This window comes from Stegodyphus dumicola, chromosome 10 (genome assembly GCF_044657685.1).
Source record: "Stegodyphus dumicola isolate Sdum_Otavi_A_Nest chromosome 10, ASM4465768v1".
Taxonomy (NCBI): domain Eukaryota; kingdom Metazoa; phylum Arthropoda; class Arachnida; order Araneae; family Eresidae; genus Stegodyphus; species Stegodyphus dumicola.
Window position 1 is genome coordinate 138,235,212 of NC_140777.1, and position 26,278 is coordinate 138,261,489.

The following is a 26,278-nucleotide window of genomic DNA, read 5'->3' on the forward strand; positions in this document are numbered from 1 at the left end:
ATTTAAATCGGATTCTTCGTCATTATAAATATCACGAATACATATGAAATAGTTTTTTGGTTGCAATTTTCTAATTTCGACTATGCGTAATGTATGCTTTATGCATGCGCGCGTTGAAAGAAATGTTTAATAAAGTAAACAAATAAATATAAAGTTTTTTTTGCAAATTTTGATACCCTTCAGATCATAATTGCTCTTTATTTCAGAAATTACGGTTTCATATTTTAAATTTTATAATTTCTGCATGCCATCTTACCAGATTTAAACTGATAATCTATAATCCGGAAAAAACGATAATCTGGAATCGCCAAAGTCCCGACAAGTCCGGACTAAAGACTTTTGACTGTGTCTTAGAAAATTTTGAATAAAAACACTTAATTTTTTGCAGGTATGTTTAGAACTATACCTACTTTAAGATGATGGTAAAAATTTTATAGGTTATAATTCAAAATTTTTTCAAAAAAATTATGAAAATTATTTTAAAATTTAAATTAAAAAAATAAAACACAAAAAGGGGTGAATGAATCTAAATTTTAAAGTGTGAAAGGAAAAATCAAAAAAGTTTATTAAACAAAGAGATATTAAAAAATATTTGCCAAATTCAATTGATGTGGAGGAGCTGAAATTTTGAGAGCTAATTTTGGTACAACTCTGATATACGCCCTAATTTCACCAAATGTGGCGATATGTGTTCTGCGCTGGTTTTTGGTGCGATTGCATGTTCTACGGCAACCCTGTTGACGTTGAACAATCTTTAGCTGGAGCTCGTTGATTCGCGTCTGTGTCTGAGAAGATGGGAGGGAAAGATAAAGAAGTTGTTGAATTGAAGTTCGGCAAAAGGAAATATCATTGTGGCCACCCTGTTGGGGGGTAATGGGTATTTGGAGGTGTGGAAAGAGGGTCTGGGAGATTATTTTTAATGCCTGTGTATGATAGAAGTAGGGATTTGTGATTTTATTTATTTGTGAACCATAGTATGAATTTTCTGGAGTGTGTCTGGCTGTCATGTAAATACGATAGTGATTACGTGGCGGCATGTTAAAGGCGGTATGAAATTGGCATTTCTGCTGCTCAAAAAAGCATTAATTCATGGTAAGTGCATTTTATTTTATTCTTGTTCTTATTTTGTAGAATGTTATGTTCATTGGTTATTTAGCATGAATTTCTGTCGTTGTTGTTTTTGAAACAAAACGCTGTGTACATGGTATTATTTGAAATTTATTGTTATTATGTTATTTTACTAAAGCGAGGTGTGCGTAGATTGTAGATTCGTTCCTTGCCTAAATTGTGCAATTTGTAGATGTTTTTTTAAGTTTAAACAGGATGCTGTGTACACAGTATTCTTTGAAATTTATTGTTATGTTAATTTATTAAAGCGAGGTGTGCGTAGTTTGTAGATTCATTCCTTGCCTAAATTGTGCAATTCGTAGATGTTTTTTTAAGTTTAAACAGGATGCTGTGTACATGGTATTCTTTGAAATTTATTGTTGTTATGCTAATTTATTAAAGCGAGGTGTGCGTAGTTTGTAAATTCGTTCGTTGCCTACATTGTGCCATTCGTAGACTTTTTTAAAGTTAAAACATGTCGCTGTGTGCATGGATTCTTGTCAAATATTTTTGGTTAGAAACTTTACGTTTTTGCTATCTAAATTTTTTATTTTTGTTTCGGATTTGTAGCTTAAATCGTGTGTTCAAAACGTAATTTTTGCATGTGCGAAAACCACGATTTTGGAGACATTTTAGGCTTAAAGTTCAAAATATAGACAAAAAATTTAGATAGTAATATGGCAGCGTGAAGTTTCTCGCCAAAAATGTTTGGCGACTTGAGGGCGCATATCAGAGTAGTTCCCTAATTTTTGAAAACTACTCGTATGATTTTTACAAAACTTGGCAGTCTGGCATAATTTGAGTCATAGAATCGAAATGTAAAAAAGTTGGCATTTTGTGTCAAAATACATATGTTAGAATAGTGTTATATGTAAATCTAATATATATCCTAAGTTGCGCTTTCGAGACATAAAAAACACAATTTGAATTTCGTCAGTAGAATGGGAGATATAGAACTGCCCCCCCTTTTTTTGCACAATGTACATGAAACAGATTCTGAATCCATTTTCTCCATCTAAAGAAACCAGTTATGGAAGGAATGTGTTTTTCAAAAAGTTTAATTAGGCTTTGTGTAAATAGGGCTAGTAAGGTTGCTATTACTGGTTTCACAAAAGAGCTGATTAACTTATATATTTTGTATATTTGTCTGCATTATATGCTTCATCTTTCATTTAAAGAAAGGTAAAGGAGGAAGGGAGGATTCTGATAGAGCATACTGTAAAAATTAGGAAATGTATACATAATGCTGCACTTCATTTTTGCATATCGTAAGTTTAGATAGTTTGCCTCCGAGATTAATGGATCTAATATAGCATGTATATTAAAGTTCTTTTGTCTGTTGCAATATATTATACATGTTAAATTTATTATCAGTAGTAAATGGGAAAAGTATAAATTTTTATAATAAAATATTTAGAGGTTCATCAAGCAATTGAAAGTTATCTCCAAATAAATGTGATTTTTCTTTGCTTCTGGAAAGCAATGCAAGCATAATTTGAGTCGTGTTAAAGTATGTATTAAACATATAGAAAACTTCATATGATCATGTTTAATTGTAATAATTCAGTTTATTGAATTAACAAATTGTTCAGGAGAACATGACTGAACAATTTGCAGGTCACATGGCATATTTTGAGCACATATTCACAGTGATTGATCTTAGTAGAAATTCTAATAGAAGAGGGTATTAGTGTAAATATTTTAGTATGCTCTTAAATTTTTTAAAATTTGTATTTGTGTACATTTCACTTTCTGTGAGTGGAACAAGATATGAAGTCTTCAAGTCTTTTTGTGCTAGTGTGTTGGTGAAATTTTTTTAACAGCTCTTAAATTTTTTAAAATTTGCATTTGTGTACATTTCACTTTCTGTGGGTGGCACAAGATACGAAGTCTTCAAGTCATTTTGTGCTAGTGTGTTGGTGAAATTTTTTTAACAGAATTATATTTGTTTTATGGTAACAAAATGATAAAACATGTTAATATTCCTAACTTAAAAATTTTTGTATATGTTTGTAGGCTTTATAGTTTAACTACTTTTTTTTTTTTTTTGCAATGCTCTCAATCTGCAAAAGATCTAATATTCAATTTGGGGAAGGAGAACTATGTATAAATGCAATTCAAACTGTATAATTCAAAGGTCACTATGTGATAAGAATATATTTGTTATTTTTTGCCCAAATGAGGGTATTTGTTGCAATGGTTTAATTTTTGAAGTTTTGTCCCAGTTCCATATATGTATGTTTATTGAAAATAAGATTAGTTAATTTACACAATTGATGACTTGGGGGAAATAATGCTGAAATTATATGTTACTTGTCGAAATAAACTATAATTTGGAACTTGCTGTATGTATTTCATATAAAATATTAATATAATTGTATAAATTTTGAAATTTAATATCCTCATAATGAATATTTAGCATTTCATAGCACACTTTTGCAAAGCTAACTTCAGTGTGTGTGTGGAGGTAATTTTAATAACTAAACATTATGGAGAATGCTGTGAAGATAATTTTAGCTAGCCTAATTTTGTTAATATAGATTTGCTTTATCTTTAAATATTTAATTTTATTTTTCAGAGCATAAGCTATTATTGAATTCTTTTGTCAATTGTATAAAAAATCAGAATATGTTTTTGATGAAAAGCTTATAATGTGTGACAAAACAAACAAAAAAGTTGTGATGTATTATAATTAAAATTTAAAGAAAGAATTTTTAAAGCAGATGTAGAAGAATTTAGGTAAAAAAAGCCAGTCAGCATATTATTTTATAACAAATTTTAATAAGAGCTAATATGAATAACTTTAATTTCAATAATCATAAATATTATCATTGTATGGTTGCTTGTTTAATTACGGGTTAATTTCTGGAGTTTTATTTTCAAATTTTTAAAACTATTTTAGGGGATATATGCTGCAGTTGTGAATAAAAGGCTTTGGGAACCAGTGAAGAATCACTTAAATTTACATAGCTTTGTTCCAGTTTTAATCAAAAACACTTCAGGCAATAGAATTGTGAAATTTTATGCCCTACTTTTCCTCTCATCAACTTGTTTAGAGGTCTTAAGGTTGGCAGCTTTTAAATTAGCCATATTTTTCAAATTTTCTTACTGCATTAATATCCAGGATTTGTGCCTAAGTTCAACAAATCTTATAATAAGTTAAAGATGGTAATGCAACTGAGAAGGTTAATTGATGCTGCGTTCATTATTTTATTAGTTGTGAACCAAGTGAGCAGTACTTATGTTTTGTCTAAAATGATTAATGATTTTTCATAATTATTTTATAATAAGTTATTTTTCTCCCTTAGGTTATCCTTTGGCACTTTTACATCGTAATTTTTTATTTGGAAAGTCTTCCACTGTACAGCATATATTCTTCGTTTTTTGTGGATTATCTCTAGGTTATTTCAATTATGGTATGTATATATTTTATGCATGTTTTGTAAATTATTATAAAATGCCATACATTATTTTATGCTTCAGTATAAGGGAGAAATCTCGTATTCGCCGTGTCGAAGTTTCTTAAACTACCTTCATTTGTAATGCTTTTATGTAGATGAGGCTTCTCATGAGCTGTTCCCCTCAGTTTTCTGTTATCTTTTGTTTGAATAAAAACTCTATCAACAATCTCACTTATTGGACATTAAAAAATGAAAAAGTACCTTTTAAAAATAAATTACATATTCTTAAACAAAAACTAAATTAAAAAAAATATCAAATAGGGTTTATTGTATGGTAACATACAGTATTCCACAAAAGTTTTGCAATAAACTTAATTTTTCCCACACTTCTGCAGTTGTAGAAAATAATTAAACACATATCACCATTATTAGAATACATTAGTTAATTTAAGCACTAATGCAGTGATTCTCAATCTTTTTTGTATTTACTGCTTAGGCCTAATTTTAAAATGTCTAATTAAGATCTAAAACAGCACATTTTAGCAGCTTTTCTAAGACAGCAAATTGTAGAAATCTTTCATGACTTTGGTGAATTATTGAGGCCATTTTTAATCTACTGAAAAATGTATTTTAATAAAAATATCTGAAATGGCACAAAGCTATTTTAAGGATTATATATCCATTCTCTTTGTACTATCTTTTACTGAGAATTTCATTCATTGAAAATGTAAATTATAAAATTAATTTTTTTTATTTGTAGCACCTTAAGCAAGAATTAATTTTCTCATTAATGAAACCTTTAAAAAAAAAAAAAAAAAAATTATTGCCATTTGGGAAAAGTGGCCAAAAGATGACAACAGTTGAAAGATGCCAAAGTTATCTTGAAGATTTTTAGGATAATCCTTAGTTATTTAATTTCAATTTCTGTGGGTTTAATAAAGAAATAAAAAAATATTTTGAGTGCATACACACTAATAATCTATGCATAAGTGTATAAAATAATATAATTCATAAATTTCAGTGATTGAATAATTATTTATTATCAGATATAAAAAAAAATTTTTTTTTGAGCTGATAAATTAATCACTTAAAAAAATAATAAGTATGTTAAAATGGCCGAAAGTTACTTGGAGGCTGCGAGTTGAAGACTAGCAATTTTTATCAAAAAGAATTGCTAAGCTATCAGTATTCATTGTAAGTTGGTAAACATTGTTAATGTGATAAAAGAAAACACACTTTAGCAATTTAAAATGCAAATTTTAATTCTAAGATAAGGATAATATGATACATTAAGTATTATACATACTATATGATAAATTGATACTACTCTTCTCAGGTACGACATACACAGCAATCATTTTGCTCGAGAAATAGAATTGCACAGATTGTGCTTATTAAGCATTATCAATATATTCTATGATGCATTACTGTTTTTCTTCCAACGTTCATGGCAATTTGTTTTGGTTTAAATAAATCAGAATTGTATATCGTCAGCTGCACACACACACCTGCTATGATCGGTTATAAATTATTCAGTAAGGATTATATGACAGATAATAATTATAAAATACCTACCTTTTTCCAGAAATTTATCGTATGGAGGATAAACTGTCTTTACGGCTTTTATAAATGGTGAAAATTCTTCTACAGGATTATTTCTTTGCATCTTGTGCCACATGTGCTTGACAAGATAAAAATGAAATTGATCATTACACTTGTGAATTCCATCATTATACTTGCAATTTCAAAACCATCACTCGATTCTTTCTTTTATGGAAAGGCATATTATCATTCCATATAGAATATTCAAACTCCTTCAGAAATCCCCATGCAGCACTACAGCGCATTTTGTCATTTTATTCCAAATCGTAAAATAAAAAATTAAACTATATCTTTTGGTTATTTAGCGCACCGACATCATGGTAATAAAATGGTTTTATTTTCACTGTTTAAAAATTGCAATTTAAAAAATAACAAATAGAAGGTAACAAATAAACAAAATAATATCTTACAATCACATCCATTCCAGTTACCAAAAAAAAAAAAAAAAAAAAAAAAAAAAAAAAGGCTCGACAGACTAGAATTGGGTACTTGCATATTAATGTAACCACCTTGGTACAATCTGGCATTTTTTACAGATGAAAAAGTGAAAGTTACATATCAAGTGCAAGTTGGTTCTCACAATTATTTTCAGAAAGATTCCTGAAGTATTGACAATTATTGTAAGCTGGCAAACATTATCAACATATGAAAGATCAACATTCTTCAGGAATTTAAAATAAAAATTTTAATTTTTAAATAAGGATTATGTAATATATTAAAAAAATAACTTACATTCGTTAAGTTTTTTGCACTATTCTTCTTTTCAAGTATTCAGTGATCTGTTTTCACTTGAAAAAAAAAAAAAAAAAAAAAAAAAGGAGGAGAATTGCAGTGACCTGTGAGATTGCTGTGAAACCTTGGCAGCACAAGCTAATCAAACGCATCTGCTCGTTCTCTTTAGAGATTTTGCTTCAAAATTCTGTATTCTTGAAGAAGCGCTGTTTCCACAAGTGCATATGTTAAAATTAAGGCATAAAATTCCATGCATTGGTAATAAAAGCATTTAGAATACAACAAAAAGAATATGTTCGAAAATGGCAATGTCTGACATGGTTGCCAAAGTCTGGCACATACTGAACATTTGGTGACTTCTAATAAGGTGGATGCAATAGCATGCAAGTACCTAGAATTCTCATGTATAATCATCATGTAAGAAACGAAATTACCAGATCAAAATTATTACCTAACAATGAAATTACTAAATTTAGTGTGCACTTTATGCTTCACTTTAGCCTTTAAATGGCATACTTATAAATTTTAAACTTTGAAATGTATATATTTTGGAGGGTACTTTTCCTTTACCTGTTTGCAATACTGTAAAATCATAAGAACAAATAATATAACATAGCATGAGAAGTATAAATTTAATTATAAAAGGGGCGTAGCTCATGTCAAATAGTGTTTATTTCAGGTGGAAACTGTTTGTCGCGATATCAAGATTCATATCATGAAGATTTGAACATTTTCGATTTCTTGCGAGGAACTTCACATTGCTGAAAATATTCTATCAAATCATTTTCATTGGGGGATAATTCGAAGAGTCATATGGTTAGACCAAACAACACAAGACACAAAGAGAGAATTTTGTGAATAAAAACATTTCAAACAATCAGCCATTTATTGTATTATCTGATGAAATGTCTCAGTTTAAGGTAAAGAGCAAAGTTTTGTTTCAGGTTTAACTCTTTGTTGTTTGTTATCTTCAGTAGAAATAATAGTTTAAGAGGAATTATTAGTTATTAAAGCAATAAAATTCAAATTTTAAATTCATAATTTTCAGTTATTAGATTATAAATTGGATTGTTATCAATTTATGTATCATGAGATATTTTCTTCAGATTCACTAATGTTTCAATATTTTAATGGAGAACATTTTTATTGAAAAAATCTGTTTTGTGAAAATTTTGCTGTATTGAAATTATAAAAACTTTCTTAATTTATCTGAAAATTAGATGAATTATTAAAAGTGAAAATGGAATTTGATAATAAATTGAAAGCCAACTTAAAAAGCCTCCCTTTTAGTGTATTCATTTGCAGTTATCTGATCTGTATTTGCTTTCATGTACAATTCTGCATTTAGTTTTTTAAATACCTGACTTTTTCATTTTTTTACAGGAACTGATATCCTTCATTCTGTTGCATGTGTCATCATTATATATGTACTTCTTGTTACCATTGGTGGTACATTTAAATCAGTTGTCATTTCATTTGCTTTTCTCATGGTAGGTTGGAACCCTAGTTTTACCCCATCTATCTTTGTATTTTTATATAAAAAACATTTATATTATTTGTAGAATATTTTGTTTCTTTTATGATCATTTTAATTAGTAATACATTTATACATAAAAATTTATTTATAAAGTAGTATAATTATATGTATACTTAAAACATTTTTTTTATAAATATTGTTTTGAATTTTTAGATTTAAAGAGAAAGGTAAAGAATATCAAGATTAATGAAGTGTAAAATTCTTGCAGCAGTTTATGAAATTCCATGTACAGTTTCTATTGCAGTTTTTTTATTAGATTAATTATTATTAGATTTATTAGATGATGGTTTACCTTCTGTGGGCCTCATCTATAAGTATTGGTATTTGTGTGAAGATAGTTACTTTGCATTTGCTGTTTCTAAGATTAAAAAACAAAAATTGCAGTAAAAATATATTTACAGGTGCCTCTTGGTGATTTTTAGCAGTACATGGACACTGAGTTTGTGCAATTCTTCTTGTTATTAGGTCAAAGAGCTGCAAATTCGGTACCCATGTTACACATCGACCTATTTTCACTAAAAAAATAGCACAAACAGCACAAACTGGGCATTGCACACTCCCTGTTTTCGATCTGTTTTCACTTAAAAAGTTGAGGCACTCAATTCTACACTAGAGTCAAATAAAAAAAAAAAAAAAAATGTATAATCTCGATAAACTGCATTTTAAATCAAAAAATGAAATTACATAAAAAAGTAAATTCATCTTATATAACCTAAGCACTACACAAAGGAAATATTCACTTACCTTATTTAGAAATTTCCGTGTCTTCAGCACTTATAATTCCATTGAATTATATCCAACAAAGTTTCATTTCTTCTATCCTCAACCACTTCAAAAAGAAAACTTCTGCTCTCTCGTTCTATACACTAAACACCTACTTTACTACCAGCAGCCGTTTTATGATACACAGCACACAATATGCGACGTACTTCGTAGCTGATATCCAACAAATATTTTCCCATCACCGCAGTCACGCAACCAATCACGTCATAATAGGGTTTCCATAACATTCAACTATTCGAGTTACTATAAATGAAACAACAACTTCACGATAATCCAAGGGGGCAATCTTAAATATAGCTTAACCAAAATTGCTCTTATTCTTTTTTCCAAATTTGAATGATCCGAGTTGGGCAAGTTTAAAAAAGAATTTTGCTTTCATAATACAAATAATTTAATATTGAAATTTATTTATTCATTAAAATACTTGAAAATTCATTCTTATTAACCCTTTTCTTGTATTTGAATTTTTGAAGTATTGGCATTTATATGGGTGTAATGCTCATAGCCCCATTAGAAGGAAAAGCCTGGCTGGAAAAAATTGTTAGTCCAACAGGACGGACGATCATTGGCGAGCGCTGGGTGATTTGTTGGACTGAAGTAATTACAAAAGCAAGAAAGAAAGTGGAGAGAAAGGACAGCGAGGGCAGAAGGGGACTTCTGACCCTGAATGTCAGATGGGACGGTCCGATTTTGTTGGCTGAAGGGCCGTCGCCATTTTTTTGTTATGCAGAGATTGTTTTTCTCATCCGGCGGAGAGAATGCCGGACTTACCTATCCATGATTGTGCCTATAATTTATAATAATCAAGAATTGTTTTCTCATTAAAGTTTATTGTTAAACAAACAATAAAAAAAGTATATGCATCAATTAACAGTAACATGCTTGATGGAAATGAATCCCTTGCTACAGATAATATAATAATCTTTGTTTCCATCTGTACGACTACAGCAATATTTCATTTTGTGATTGGTATATCTCTTATAAACTTGAAGAAATTATGCAGAATGATTAAAAGGTTTTGCACATCAAATAAATATCTTATTACAAAGTGAATTGCAGTTATAACTATTATTATTACAAAAGTAGCTGGCATTATAGAAGCACTAACATTGAGCATATATGCCACCTGTGGTGAGAGCTCTTTTTGTTGCTAGGCAGACATGCCTTTTCCTCAAAAATAAAAAGAATTTTCATCGTTGAATAGTATTTGAAATTATGGTGAACAATGCAATGTATAAAGACATTACACAGTTTATTGTGCTTCTCTAAGTTAATGAACTTAAGTGGAGCAAGGTGATGTCACTTGTCTCGCATATATTGAAACCATGTATTTCTTGCACAAGATTTTTGTCATCTGTGCCATTTCAAAAGGGTTATGGGTAATATATGATTTGCCACTTTTACTTAGTTAGCCATTTCTAAGATGGTAGTTCTAAAATTGCTTGTTATTTTAGCCATTCCTTTTTCTCATCCTCTTATTGCATGTTCGAATTTAAAAATAGCATTTTAGTTGCACAATCTAACCAAAAGTTAGATTGAGGTAAATAACCAACAGTGTTGATCACATACTACAAAATTACTGGAATGTGGCCCTTGCATTTACTGGATTTGTTTTTGTTTTTTTAAATCCATGGTGTTTTTTTTTTTTTTTTTTTTTTTTTTTTTTTTTTTTTTTTGTGTGTGTGTGTATGTATTTGTGTGTCAGGGTTGTATCTTAAAGGGAAGGTCTATAGATGTAATCACATATATTGGAGAATTTAAGGAACATTATAATTGCAGTTAACATCAGTGAAAAGGTGCTTTAAAAAGTGGTTTCAAATGTGATAAAAAGAGCATGCGTATGCATTACTGGACAGAGCTGTTATTTTGAGCATATGTTGTAAAGACATGATTTGATGTAAGGCAATAAACATTAGAATAAGTACTGTTGTAAGCTACTGATTTGTTGATATTTCTCTAAATGATTACTCTAGATCAGGGGCGAGCAAAAGCTGGCCTGTGGTCTGAATGCACCTTTTCTTTGCTAATATAGCCCATTATGAAATCCTACGCAGCAACATTTTCATTTCTTTCCTACCCGATTTTCTGCACAAACTACTGAAATCAGCAGCACAAGTGCACATATATTAAGTGAATATATGCATATACACACATAACTAAATTAGCAATTAATCAAGCTGAGAACATTACATATGCTTGAAGCATATGCATCCGTTACATATCTGTGTATATATCATTGTAATCTTTTCATTTTTACAAGCTTTAATTTAGAGATTTCGTTTTTGGTGTATTTGTATTTTTTTAAAAAAATCTTTCGATCAAAGAGGGTGTTCTCCCCTCCATCGCGATTTGCAAATAAATAGGAGCAGTGCAAAAGATAGTTGCAGCCTTGCCTGCATGATGCAGTGCAAAAAAAGGCCTTTTGGCATGGGGTTAAAAGTATTTGCTTATTCCTGTTTTAGATAAACAAGTAGAAATTAGCAATTTATTATAAAATTAACCATACAAGGTGCAATAAATAACAAAAAAAAAAAATGGTTCGAGTTGAACACATATATCAAACAGTTCCTTGATGGCACACGCCCACCAGCGGCCGAGCGGTAAAGTCGCTGAACACTGGTAGTTCGGTCCGAGGTTCGAATCCCGCGAACGGGCTGGCTGCATGAGTGTTTTCGTGGTTTTCCTCATGTGTAACGTGTATACGAGCCAGTTTCCCTTAGAAAGTCCTCCACGAAGGCACCCCTCCTCTTAGGCAGATAGCCCTCGAGGCTTTGCCGTAATTAAATAACCTAACCTTGATGGCACACAAAAAATATGTTTTACTAGAATCACGTGTAGATTAAATTCTAAATCACAGTTCAGTTAACACTAAATCTTACACCTGAATAGCAACTAATAATAGCAGCATTTTGTTTGAGCTCTTTAAGCTGTATTTGATAGTCTAATGTAGGCACATCTGGTGTAGTGCAGCTTCAGGGAGAATCGGTTAGCTAGGCCCATGGGGGGCATTTTTGTATATATCTTGCATTTTGTATAAACTATTTTTATCTATAGACAACAAATTACTCATTTGTAAATCTATTCTGCATCCACTACTTTGTTATGCTTGTCCCGTGTGGGCTACTCTTGCAACAAGTACAGAGGAAAGCTACAAGTTGCTCAGAACTCCACCCTCAGACAGATTGTCAATGCTGAGTGGTATATCAGAAACAATAAGATACATGAGGAACTGGGTATTTGTGCATTAAGATCATATTACTATCAAATTGTGAAAAAATTTCACGAAAGGCTCTGCAATCCGGCAATTAAAATTCCAGACTATGATTATAATGATCTAAGCAACAAGGACAGGTCTCTTGCCATCCTTAATGTATGGATTATGTGACCTTGTATAATTTTACTCAATGGCTCTGTATGTTGTATATTCTTATTGATTATTCATATATCTTGAATTCCTTCTACTTGTAACTTATAATATCTTAATATTTGGCACCATTGATTTCGCACTTGCTTCACATGCATTAACAATTGCATTCCATGACTCATTCACCAGCTCGACGGCTTTCTGGCTTAAATAGTAGTAGTCTATATCAAACTATTAATTAATTAAAAAAAATTATAAAAAATGAAAAAAATTAAGAAAAAATGAAATCTTAGGTTGCGCTTATTAACATTCGAAATTTTCAAAGTATTCTACATGGAGTAGGGCTTATGCTCAGGTACCCGGGTGAACCAGACAGTACTTCACCGGAATGAATAAACTATTTTTATAGTTTTTAACTATTGCCATACTCAAAATTGAAAGATCAATAGTTTCATGTAAAAAATAAACACTTATATAAGGAAACTTGCAGCTACAAATGCAAAATAAATAAAATAAATCATTGCATAAGATTAGAAAAATGCGATAAAAATATTTAAAATATTTATAGATATATATAATATTATATGTCTATATGATTTTTAGATAATTATATATCTACATTAATAATTATAAATATATACAGTGTTTATAGATATATACGGTATTATATGTCTTATATTTGGTGCATTTAACCAACAAACTTTACGTGCATACTTTTTGATCACCCTGTAGAAGGGATACTGATAAATTTAAAACGGACTATTGTATATTAAACTAAATTGCATGACACCTTAGGCCTGCAAAATAGCTGCAACTTACTTTGGCATGGATACCACAAGTTCTTGGTAGATGAGGGAGATAGGTTGTATCAAATGTCTAAGCAACGTTCATGCAAAGTTGAGATATTCCAACATGGTGGCATTTGAACTCCAAGCTGCCGCTCTTTGATATCCCAAACGTGCTCTATCAGGTTAAGATCTGGCAAGTTAGGGCATTACCTGGAATTCATCCTTATGTTCCTCGAACCACTCCAACATAATTTGAACCTTGTGACATGGGGCATTGTCCTATTAGAAAACTCCATTTCCAGTTGGGAAGACAGTAACCTTGTAAGGGTGCTACTGATCCACAGTTATGTTCAGATAATCCCCAGCATTTATGGTCTGTTCTACTACAACTAAGAGCCCCAAAGCTGCCCATGAGAATAACCCACAAAGCACAATACTGCCACCACCAGTCTGCTGTACCAGGGAGGAGTAACTGTTCGCCTGGAGGACAGCGTACTTTGACACGACCATTGACGTGATGAATGAGAAATCCTGATTCTTCCAACCAGGTAACTGTCTTCCACTTATTCATGGTCCAGTGTTGATTCATAGTCCAGCGTCCACTGCAGGCTTAGTTGGTTGACAGTGATGCTTGGTCAACAGAAGCACACGAGTGAGATGTCTGTTATGCAGTCTCATATCTAACAGTGTCTGCTGAACTGTGTGTTCCGAAATGCTTGCTCTTGGACCTGCATTGTATTGGGCTGTCAACTGAGCCACAGTCTGGTGCCGATTTTGCAAGCGGGACAGTTTCCGATGTTCTTTGATGACGTGGATGGCCAACACGTTAGCTTTTACTGCTGGTTTTATCATTATTTATCCATTTTGCATAAATACTAACAACAGCAGATTGTGAACAACCTACCAGTCATGCTGTTCGGAGATTCTCGTTCTGAGTCTTCGGGCCATTACAATCTGCCTTCTATCAAGTTCACTTAGAACAGTAGCCTTTCCCATCACTCACTAAAATAAGTGCAAGAATGATGCCTTACCTTTTTAAGCAGTAGTTAAATACCATTCCCACTCAATCGTGCCCTTCACATTATTAAGCCGAGTTCATTGAAAAATGTGGGGATAGTCATAATGTTTAGGCTCATCAGTGTATTTATATATATTTGCTATTCTTGTTCCAAATTAAAATAAAAAAAAAATAGTGAATGCTCTATTTTTGTCTCTTATGCGTGTATGCGCATAAGTCATTTGTAAGTAATACTGTAAGACACATACAAAAATTGTTGTAAGATGAATCATAATGTATATGAAATAAATCTTTTAAGAAAAGTTATATTCATGTATTCGTATTACATGTTGACTTTCTATCAAATTATATGTTGCTCATTGTTTTTTAAATGATCATTTTAGGGATATTTAATATTCGGTTATTATATTACTGGAACTGATGATTACGATATCAAATGGAGCATGCCTCAATGTGTATTAACATTGCGATTAATTGGTATGAGTTTTCAGTATTTTGTATATGAAGTATTAAAAATTTTTGAACTGTTGTAATTAATTATATTTTAACTCATAATTTATTGGTTTAAGGGCTGGCTTTTGATGTGTATGATGGACAGAAAGATCCAGTAAGAATTCTTTACTTTTATCTCTGATGTATATATATTGAGAAATTTAAATTATGATTTATTGTTTATTGCTAAGGTTCTCAGTAAAGTATCCTTTTTAAACAGGAGAAACTGCCTCATGATCAAAAAAAGACTGCCTTAAAAAAGTGTCCCACATTATTGGAAGTTGCAGGTCATACTTATTTTTTCGGTGGTTTCATGGTTGGTCCGCAGGTAAGTTGAGAAAAATAATGGAAAATATTTTATGGCAATTATTTCTTATTAATGCCATAATGTTTTAACTACTCTTACTGGTTGAATGTTAGCCAGGTACAAGTGATTTTTCTGCTGGTGCCTACTGTTACTATCAAAGTCACCAATTTAATAATAATTCTTATCAGAAACAACGAGAAAAAAACAGCTTAAAATCTTAAATTGTATGATAATAGTCTGGAATAGTTACAGTCATGAAGTACAAGTTCTGCCAGAAAAGCATTCGAAAGCTTTAAATTTTTTCATCAAATTTAATGAAAATTTGTATGCCAACTGTTGTTAATCAAAAAGGGGGGTGTATGTGCTACGAGGCTAATGCTTTCTCTTTTAAAGTCTTAATTATATTCAAGTTCTTAAAAGTCTGGACATTGGAATTCAAGTATTGTATTTGAGGGCTTCATAGTCAACTGTAAATACAGTTTTATAAAGCAATCATCAAGTATGCTGTAACTTTTTTTTAACTAAGAAAAAGTTTTATATTTTACATTGTATCAAACTTCATACCTATCATTGCAAAGTCATTTTGTGGCCAGCTAATATACAAATTCTGTATTTTATTCAGTTTATTTCAGTAATTACTTCCTTGTATGAAGTAAAGGATGTATTGTAATCACGAAAAATTCTGGTTATCATGTCCATTTTGACTGCTATCAAATGCAATTTCACAATGTTTTTGCATGACATCTGAAAGTGAGGACAGAATAAAGGACTCTTTTACCTTAACTAAATTATAAAGCTGATTTAAAATGAATTCAGAAGAGATTTTTTCATAGCTTTTGTATGTACGTACATATGTATCTCTCATTACTCAAAAAAGGAGTAGCCTCAGAAAGTTGAAATTTTATATATGAGACTGCTATAACATGTAATTGTGCACCTCCCTTTTTGGTTGCAATCGGCTGCAACAAAATTATATGTAATAAAACTGCTGCATTATTGTAATAAAACTGCTCTATTATTGAAATAAGATGACTTGGTGAGAGTTGCAACAGATTGGCCTCAGAGATAATTGCATCATAACTTGAAGACTTTGTTGCGTAGTTAGAACGATAAGCACATAAACCAAAAAACTTATTAACATGGCCTAAATTCCACAAATAATTCTTTGATAATTAATGCACATTATAATTGTGGGTGTGCTATGCACCTCCCAATTTTATACAGATTATCTCTTCTTAGAGAATGAAAATTAGTAAACTTTGCAGCAAGGCTACAGAAGCATCTGGAAGCAGAAGGGAAGAGAGAGAGTGGCGACACAGTTGACCTTTTTATACCGAATTCCATTTCAGATCACATGGCAGTTTAATGTAGAGGTGTGTTCAGACTTCATCGATTAGTGCGCAATACAGGTTAAATGATGGATTTTTTTGTTTAGAAAATTTATTTCTCTTTTTTATATATATATTTTTGAATCTCCTGATGAGTTCTGAATTGGTGTTTCAGTGAAAAGAGATTATTATTTTTATATATTTTTTCCTTTTTGCGTTTTCCTTTTTATTTTTAGAGTTTGTACTACTATGAATTCTTATTTAAATTTTGATATGTTTGGATTTTGTGTTAAACTTCTCTTACACAATTGCTAATATTAATATTGTGGAGCAATAACCTTGTTTTAACTCCAGTTTACTTTTAACTTCTTCTTCAAGTCTATCTATATCAGGGCTGTGGAGTTGGAGTCATGGAGTCGGAATCAAACAGATTTTGGGGTGAAAGGAGTCGTAGCTGGAGTCGCTAAAAACAGGTCGACTCTGACTCCAACTTCAGTTTTTGTTGGACACTTTGAATTTGAAATGAAATTAAAATGAATTGAAAAAAAATTAATGACAAGCTAAATTATTATTTTTATTTATGAACAGTATACATTAATAAATAGTTATTTTCTATTTTATTGACCTATTAATAAACAAATATAAGGGAGGAGGAGGGATGTGATATTTGCCATTAGTGATTAAACTGATTCATTTAGTTACAAATCTCGCCGGTAAATTTAGGTAAGCAGCAATAGTAGCAAGAACTCCTAAAATTTGATGCTATTCTTAGGAAGCGAGCAGGAAAAGGAGCAATTATTGATCAAGCAATGCGATAAGGAAGTACATATTTGATGATAAAGAGGTTTTTAGAATTAAGAACTTTTTTAGGAGATGTAGATAACCCTAATGTTTCACTAACAGAAAGACTGTGGAATGATCTTGCAGAATTGGAAACTCTTCTTTCTAAACCATATACGGCCACAAGAAAGCTGCAATCTGAAGAATTGACAGGAGGCAAGAATGGGATGTTTGTTCTTTCTGAAATGGAGGGTTTATTGCAGAAGGAATCATTTCTTCAATGAAGGAAAGAAAAACTAGTCTGCTAGACAATGAGATCTTGCTAGGTTTAATATATGGAAAACCGAAACACCAAATTTTCTTGGATGACGAACAAATTAAAAAGGCAAAGAAAGTCATCTATGAACTTTCATTAAGAATGAAATTATTCTCAGAACAATTGGAGAATTTGAATCTGGACAGTCAATTTGCAGACATTGCAATTGAGTCTCATCCTTTTCCATTGATGAATTAGATTTTGAGAAATATTTTTGGATAATGTTGAAAAGCCTAAGGCAGAGCGAATGAAAGTAAAAAAACAAGAGCTTTCAGATATAAAAAAATGAAAAAAATACAAACAAGATTTCTACACTGCGTTTGAAGAAGTAGAGAAATATGATTGTGCTTGCAAGACACCTCTTTTAGAACTTATAAAAATCTATCCTGAAAAGTTAAAAGTAGAAGCCATAACAGTAACAGCTCTTCCTCCTATTCAAGTTAGTGTGGAAAGACTCTTCTCAGGTCTCAAGCTTATCAAAACGGATCTATGGCCCTCCAACAAAGAAAATCTTGCCGAAGCTGGTTCTTAGAAATAAATAATGGCGGTTTGTCCATTTCATGATAAATGCTAATTAATATAAATAATTTGCTATGCCATCAATTTTTTTCTGTGTCATCTATTACTTCTTTTTTGTTAAAAAAATTAATTCGGACTCGTCGGGACTTCGGCGATTCCGGATTATTGATTTTTCCGGATTTTAGATCATCAGTTAAAATCGCGTAAGATGGCATGCAGAAATTCTAAAATTAAAAATATGAAACCGTAATTTATGAAATAAAGAAAATTATGATCTAAAGGGTATCAAAATTTACAAAAAAAAAAAAGCTTAATATTTATTTGTTTACTTTATTAAACATTTCTTTCAATGTAAATTGTTTAAGTTGCTTCGTTTTATGTGATAATACTTTCTCTTTAATTCTATAAACAGACATAATTTTTTGTTTGTAAGATCCTTTGGTAGCTCCAGAATCGGAAATTCTATTTGACATAATCGAAAGTTCAACTTTACTTTTATAGTATTGCTCTTACAGTCTGCAAAAAATAATAAGCCGGATCCAATTTGAAAATTAAGGAACAACGCAATCATCAACATTAACTGAAATAGATAATTACATAATTTTAGCTTATACCGTCCGTTATCCATAAAACGCGCACGTGAAAATGTATTCTGCGCTTGCGCACACACATATGCACAGTCGTAAGAAGTCTTACGCACACGCGTAAACGCCTATGCGCATGTGTCAACGCGGCGCATGCGCAGAAAGGTTTTAGTTTTGAGGTCCGGATTATAAATCATTCCGGATTATGGGTGTCCGAATTAACGACTTTTGACTGTATATATATATATATATATGAGGGAGTCAAAGTCATTAAAATTCCAGGAGTCTGTTATTTTTCCTACTAACTCCACAGATATATGCCCACTCTGTTGCTCAGCTTAGTGAGCTCAGGTTTTTTTTTTTTTTTTTTTTTTAAATTCTTATATGTTGGTAAATTGTGCATGTTTTGCTTTAAAATGATTGAATTGTGTTGTTCTTATCTTCCAATTCAGGTTTTTATACCTTTAGTTAATCTGCATGTAATACTTGTAGAATTAACAACAATTTAAAAGTTGTTTAAGTGTGGCTAAGCCTAATATTTTTTTACTAAAGCAGTCATATTTGTTTGCGGCCCACTAGTGACTGAGCGGTAAAGTCGCTGAACACTGGTAGTTGGTCCAAGGTTCGAATCGCGCGAACAGAGTGGCTGCATGGGTGTTTTCGTGGGTTTCCCCATGTGTAATGTGTATAGGAGCCAGTTTCCCTTAGAAGGTCTTCCACGAAGGCATCCCTCCTCTTAGGCAGATAGCTGTAGTGTGCTTTACCATAATTAAATACACATATTTGTTTGCATTGAAACTTACCAAGATAGTGAATTAAGTCAGTTTCTGCACCTTCATTGTCTTTTTTCAACGTGGGACCAAAATGAAACTTTTAGTTTTGTGCACAGCAAAATCTCCTTTCTTGCTTGCTAGTTAAATTGCTTGTTTGGGCATAGAAATTTAATTTTTTTGTTTTGTTTTAACTGTATTTGTTGTTTTATATTTTTCTATATCTTTAAATTTTTAATGATGATATTTTGAGATTTTTATGTATTTTTGCCTTGCTGCGAAGTGAGAACTGAAGTAATTGAATGAGAAATCTATCTTTAATGAAATTTGAGGAAATAAATTTGAATGAAATGCAGGAAAAAAAATGTGTATAATTCAATATTCCATCAGGGGCGTAACTAGAGGGGGGCATCTGTCCCTCGGACGCAGAATCCAAGGGGTGCCAAACTGATGTTACAACATTTTAGAATTAAATGTTTTCTATCTTGGCAAGCAGTAGGGGGCGCGAAATCTTCAGTTGTCCCTGGGCGCTGAAACCCTAGCTACGACTCTGTATTCCGTACAAGGAGGTCATGGTGTCCGCTTCAGATTTTTTCACCTTGAAAAGACAAGATATTGTTTCATTCATGCGGGTTCTTAATAGATTGAATGCACAAGTCCAATAAAAGGTTAATAAAATTTATTGTTATCAAAACAAATATAATAGAATGCAGGAATATTCCTCTGAGATATTTGTACAAGTGTTCACAGTATCACATAATGTAATCAGTAGAACATAAATATGTTAAATAGAATGCAATTCACAGCACATTTAAAGAGAAAGCTAATTCGATCTCATGCTGAAATTACCACAGTAACAACAGCAGCTAACTAAATGATTGAGCTGACATGCTGTCTGTCTGGCGTTTTATAGCTTTCAATCGGTTGCGAAAAATTTCTGGTAATTTCTTTGCTTCTCGGAATTTTTGGACACCTACAAGAATCTGCTGTTACAGCTAACACAGTAGTCAATTACATGTATTAAATTTCGATACAAATTAAAGAAATATCCATTTATTCAATGTTAAATGCACATGCTCCTATATTTTTACTTTTGCTGCATAGCTTTCTCTTAAAATTTATCTCATGCTTCATTGCACAGGAAAACACAACAATTTTAATTATAATTCTACTAAAAATGCCTAACTAAATACAAAGTTCTTAATAATATTTAAGACTAACAATAGTAAAGACTTAGCGATTTATCTTTTAAAAGAAATTGTACGATAGTATATTAATTTAATGTATATCAAATGAATAATGATTTAATGCATATCACATTAATAATATTTAATAAAATAATTGTAAAATAGGAGTAATTAAAAAACCATTGAAGATGATACAAGTGACAGAGTAGTTAACACAGTAAACTTCAAGCCTATTTTACTTGGTCTAAGACTAGTGCATGGGGTCTGATGTAACATTTAATGTGTTAAAATTATAGCACCATGATTATTAAATCATGATTGTTTATCTGAGAGTTATTTTAAAATAAACTGCGTAAATAAAATATTTTTACTCTAACTTTAATGAAGATCAGTTTAAAATTTTTTAAACTGTATTTTAAAAGTTGGTGCTTCCCTTTTGAATCAGTGCCAGATGGGATGTGCTATCAGAATATGACTTTGTGTAATTACTAAATTCTAGAAATGTTATCAGCTTTCTGTTTGTGCAAAATTTCTCTTAAAATCTGTCAAAAGATTTTTGTGAAGTAGTAATATTTTCATTTTTAGTTCAGTGTCAAATATTAATTTACCCATTGCTGTTAACTTTATTTTACAGTTTCCTATGAAGAGGTATATTGACTTTATTGACGGTTCCTGTCCTGCCAAAACTCAGTCTGGAAAACCATCCTGGTAATGTTTTATCTCCATTTAATGTGAATAGGATTAACTAATTTTTTAATTAGGAATGTTATTTTTTCTTATATAAAGAGATTTTCTTATATAAAGAGCATGTTTTATAATTTTGAAAGATCTTTAAAGAGCTGAAATATTTTTTTATTGGAGGTGTGTTAGTAGTGTATTTTTAATGGTAACAAGAAATTTCATTCTTTGGTAATATGCCTAGGTATTATGCTTAATTTCTTATTCAAACCAAATTATAGATTTTTAAATGTTCTAAGAAATGTTGATGAGGAAAAATTCAACAATTTCTTTTCATATGCTAAAAATAGATTTTGTTAATGAAACTCATAGGCCAAAAGATTATATTTACTGCTATTTTAATTAAGAGTAACTGATATGTTATTCCCCATAAACCCGAAGCAGCGCCAGAATTTAGGGAAGACGAAATTTTTGGAATTTGGGAAAGTACCCAGTGGCAAAATTAAGGGAGGAGAAGTATTTATGATATAGGGAAAGCACTGGGATCCAAAGTTTAGGCACGTTGAAAATTTAGAACTTAAGTGAAAATTAGCACCAAGCGGTATCGAGCACTGGCCCTAGATAAAGCGAGTTTATTTATTCAGGACTCGGACTTGGATTAGTTTGAAGCATGTACACTGCTTAATAAAAAAAAGAAAAGAAAAAAGAACAGTTCTATATCTCTCGTTCTACTGGGCCGATTGACAGAATTCAAGTTGCGTTTTTCATATCTCGAAAGCGCAACTTAGGATATATTAGATTTATATATAGCACTATTCTAACATGAGTATTTTGACACAAAATCAAACTTTTTTCTGAAATAACATACCAATTTTTTTCTATATTTCGATTCTACACCTCAAATTATGCCAGAATGCCAAGTTTGTAAAAATCGTACGAGTAGTTTTTAAAGTATTAGCTCTCAAAATTTTAGCTCCTCAATGTTAATTGCATTTGTCAAATATTATTAATACAGTAAGACCCTGCTTAACGCTGTTTCGTTTAGCGCTGTTTCGGTTTAGCACTCTTTTGTTTCAACCCGGGGATTCCACGAAATCGCTCGCAGCATATGGGGATTCCCCGAAATATTATGCAGCGATAGGTTTCAAATACATATCCGAAAGAGTGTACTTGTATTTCTTGTTTGGTGCGGTATTGTACAGACATATTTTGAAGGGGTAAATGTGGAAGATGTCGAAGAAATAATTCAAGAAGCAGCGGCTAGTCTTTCTAATGATGAGCTCAAGGAATTAACTGAACAAGAAGGAAACAAAAATGTTGACAGCAGTGATTCAGAAGAAGAGCAAAAAGAACAAAAGGAGTTTGTCTACCATAACTGAAATAATGGATCAATTCATTGAAAATGATCCGAATTTTGACAGGAGCTCAAAAGTAAGGTGTGGTGTTAGAGATGCTCTATCCGTTTATGAAGAACTTTTAAGAGAACAACACAAAAGAAAAAGGCAAACAACATTAGATGCTTTTGTCACAAAAAGGCAGAACACTGAAAACGCGGAAGGCTAACTAAATATGACTGACTTAGAATTTTATTTGTTTTTTTTTAAGAATACTCGTTTTGTTATTTATATTTTGTTTTTATTTTTGCAAGAAATAATAATGTGGTATTAATTTGGGCTTTAAGAAATAAATGTTTGGTTTTATTTTTATTAAAAAAACATACTCTTTAAATTTAATACCTAACCAATTACCTAGCCATCTTCCCCTAACCCCAATATTTACATGTAAAGATAGCCTCGTTTAGTACTGTTTCGCATTACACTCTACTTTGATGGAACGTATCCCCCGCGTTAAGCGGGGTCTTACTGTATCTCCTTTTAAAAACTTTTTTGATTTTTCCTTTCACATTTCGAAATTTAGGTTCATTCCAAATAAAGTTTACCCCCTTTTTTTTTTTTTTTTTAAATTTCTATTTTTAAATAATTTTTATAAATTTTTCGAAAAAAATTTTGAATTATAACCTATAAAATTTTGACCATCATCTTAAAGTAGGTGTATTTCTAAGCATACCTGCAAAAAATTAAACTTTTTTATTCAAAATTTTCTAAGATATACATGAATTTACATATTTTTGCATTTTGAAATCTGGCATCTTTTTTTTGAGCAATAATAGCGCCAAATGTGGTTTATGGATTTTTGTTACACTGAATTGCCACAGCTATTTTTAATCTGAAATTTCAAATAAATTTTTACGGAGAATTAATTATATGAAATTTTTTCCCTCAATGATACATAATAAATATTTATTAATACTATGTGAAAAATTATTATTTTTAAAATTATAGATGATATTATTCAAATTTTTAACTTTTTAAAAAAAGTTTCTTGCTTTCTTCCCTTTTTTTAAAAAATATTTGTAAGAGTAAATTTTTATCTTTGACGTTTTATTGTCTGCTTTGTTTAAATCGAATTGTCTAAAACTGAGAACTTTCGTTTGATATTTATTTGAATTTTATGAAAATATTTTATGACATTAACTGCATAATTTATTTCTAAACAAACTGTTGCTTATGAAGTGGCTGATACTATCATCCATATTTTTAGAGCACAGTATATTTTTATAGAAACATAAGATTTAGAATAATCAATCTTATGAAAGTCAAATTATGATATGATATAAACATACAACCTTCTAGAGACTGAATTAATGGAAGTTCAGTGGTTATGTAGAAATGATATGCAGCTATTTAATGGCTCGATAAGTCAGCAGGTTCTATGGACAAGTAAGAATAATTATATAAACAACACCCAACATTCTGGGTTCAATTACCAACGAGGGTACGATGTTTATTAATAAATCCTTCTTATAAAGTAATCCTTGTTATAAAAGTTATTAATAAATCTTTCTTTTAATCCTTCTTATAAAGGTTATTAATAAATCCTTCTTATAAAGTAATTGCAAATATTTCAAAAAACCTTCTGTCTGAATGCGAATATTTTTCTATGCAAATGTTTCTAATTTTATATTAATCAAGATTGCACAAGATATTATTTATTCACACTTCAATTCTTACCATCAGCTCTAGTAGAAGTTACAAATTAATTACATTTAATTAAGTGATGACCATCTAAGTTTAGAAACAGTGTACCGTAACAGCAATTCAATTATTGACGCCGTATCTTTCGTGTTACTCCTGACTGGCAAGCTAGATGATTTTTAATGAGTATTTGGGTTTGCTAGTAACTTCACTTGGAAATCGTGCTTAAACTAGGTTAGTTGGTTATTTGAACGTAGAAAGAACATGGGAGCTATTTGGTTAAGATGTTTTCATAGAGGACCTTTGTAAAGAGAACCTAGAAAACTGCAAAAACCAACCATGCAGCCTGGGTTAGACTTTGCAACAAACAATTAGTATTTAACAATCTTCAACTGGTAAGGCTCCAATTAAATCTCCAATTTAAGTTTTTATTTGTAAATATTTAAAATATTGTTGTATTCTTAGACACAAAAAACAGAATTTAAGCTTTGTTAACTCGTTAGTAAACTACCAAGCCGTAGTGCAAATGAATATTCCATTTCTTTTGCAATAATTGTATTCACTTAATATTCTTGGAATATGAGCTAAAGAAGGAATGTTCTCTGAAGTGTTTAAATCCAATGATATTAGGTTTGTCTTACAAGCTCAGTTATCAAAACGATTCTGTAGTTGCCCGAGTAGTTGACTTGTAAATGGCTGTGAATTAAGCAGATGACTTTTAATCTTACGTTATTCAGTCAGAAAACATATTCCAAATATTTTGTATTGCATGACAATGCATCTTTTCATTATTCAATAACCAATCGGAGAACCGCTTGTGTTCTGAAAATAAGTATGTGTACTCAATAGTCCTGCATGTTCTTCAAATTCTTCGTGTGATTTTTTTCTTTCCCAAAAACTAAAGTTGCTTCTCAAAGAAAATTTTTTGACATTGAAGAGACAAAAGGAGTATGACATCTGCTTTTAGAGGCATGTCAAAAACAGATCTCCACAAGCCTTCTTTTCCATTACATGTTGTGCATTCAGACAAAAAGTTGCATCAGCATAAGGTCTATAATCTATTTTTATTACACTCTGATTACTTTATTAACATACAGTGAATATATACTAAACCTTTTACTTCAGCTCCAGTAATTCGGAATTTTTGACGGAATTGTTATCGGAACTAGGACTTGGAAGATAAGTCAAATTGAATATTTTGATAATCCAATAAATTCAAGGTCGAATTTTCAATATTTTATTTTCAGTGGGAGGGGAAACTTTTTTCAGTTTTGGTCCATTATCCTAAGTATGTTTGCTTTGATTCTTTATTTTTTCCATAAATGAAAAGATCTTACCCATGGTATATGCATAGCTTCAAATGAAAATTTAATAATAATATACAGGGTGGTAATAATTAAAGTTTCACTTTGAAATGGTCATAAAATTTAAAACTACTGGATCAAATGTTATCAAACTTGGTAACCGTGTAAAGGAGGTCATGGGAGTTTTATTTTCCGTGAAAAAAAGAAAGTTTGAAACCTCACCACCAGGAAATGGCGCTGTATGCAATATTTTTAAACAAAATATGGGTCGGAATCTAACTTTTGTTACATGGGTTTAATATGTTGTATACCCTTAAGAAACTTTGAAGTAAGCAAATGATCATTTAAAGGCGTTTAAGTCGATAAAAGTCGAGTATGCCATCCGTGTAAGGGAGAAATTCGTCTATGAAAACCACGAATTAGCGATTAGAAAATGTGCGATCGCAAATCACTCGCACAAGTGCCTACAATCTGGAAATCATTTTCTTACAGATCGCTAATTTGTAATATTTGAAGCCTGGATTTGGCCCTAATGAAGATACTGATTCAAAACGCTTTTAATTGATTTGGGCCAAAGAAATCCCTCATGTTAGTTCCATTGCATTCTCCTACTGCATTCCATTGTGTAGCAGTCATTCCACACTGT

The 26,278-nt window shown here is 31.0% G+C and overlaps 1 protein-coding gene across 1 annotated transcript in view; it reads left to right on the forward strand.

The window, feature by feature from the left end:
- Window positions 1-26,278, forward strand: part of nes (lysophosphatidylcholine acyltransferase 3 protein nessy) — an 81,192-nt gene that overhangs the window by 5,207 nt on the left and 49,707 nt on the right. Inside the window, exons 2-7 of the mRNA XM_085825590.1 lie at window positions 4,416-4,523; window positions 8,226-8,332; window positions 14,716-14,809; window positions 14,902-14,939; window positions 15,045-15,152; window positions 21,250-21,323. Of these exons, the coding sequence (XP_085681716.1) occupies window positions 4,416-4,523; window positions 8,226-8,332; window positions 14,716-14,809; window positions 14,902-14,939; window positions 15,045-15,152; window positions 21,250-21,323 (529 nt within the window). The remainder of the gene's footprint in view (window positions 1-4,415; window positions 4,524-8,225; window positions 8,333-14,715; window positions 14,810-14,901; window positions 14,940-15,044; window positions 15,153-21,249; window positions 21,324-26,278) is intronic.